The 602-nt window shown below is 43.9% G+C and overlaps 1 protein-coding gene across 1 annotated transcript in view; it reads left to right on the top strand.

The window, feature by feature from the left end:
• Positions 1-32: 32 nt before the first annotated feature.
• The window catches only part of PHALS_00381 (uncharacterized protein), a gene marked incomplete at both ends in the record, with an annotated part of 591 nt that continues 21 nt past the window's right edge, over positions 33-602 (top strand). The window contains one exon of the mRNA XM_024731102.1: positions 33-602. This exon is cut by the window's right edge and continues 21 nt beyond it. Within this exon, the coding sequence (XP_024572430.1) occupies positions 33-602 (570 nt within the window).

The raw sequence follows: 602 nt of genomic DNA, 5'->3' as shown, positions 1-602 counted from the left end.
ACATGAAATCCTGAATCTGTTCATTAAGGTCCATGAAGGACGAGAAAGTATCAATTTCGAACGTAATGAGAAGCTCTGATATACGAGACTGGGAAGATACTGCTCAACATAGAAACACTATTCAAGTCACGACTCCCGCCAAACATCAAACTACTTCTCGCTGTCACTCGACGATGCGTACATTTCCGATCGTGGTCGTACTTACAGCTACGCTTATAGTGAATGGTGCCGTGGTATCCACGACTGCTGTTAACGACGCGCAAGGAACGACTTTCTCGTCGCGGACAAACTCGCTGGAGGACGCTCAACTGGAAGAAAGAGTATTTGGTATAAAGCTTGGCTTAACGAATTTTTTTGCTAAGGTCGCATCGAGAAAAGCGCTGTCAGAAGCCGATGTGAAGGAGGAAATCAAGCAGCTGAACTTGCTAAACATGCAATTCATTTATCGCTTTCTTCATGATTTAGAAACGAATACGAAAGCGTGGGAAGATGTCAAGACATTACCTTGGCTCCAACTGAACGAAGATACCAAATGGCATATATCAGAATGGAAGACATCGACTTTTGACCGTATGGAACGTCATGATCCACCGAAAGATGAT

Source organism: Plasmopara halstedii (assembly GCF_900000015.1).
Source record: "Plasmopara halstedii genome assembly, contig: Scaffold_110, whole genome shotgun sequence".
NCBI classification, from domain to species: Eukaryota; Oomycota; class Peronosporomycetes; order Peronosporales; family Peronosporaceae; genus Plasmopara; species Plasmopara halstedii.
This window is presented reverse-complemented; position numbering and strand designations above follow the sequence as displayed.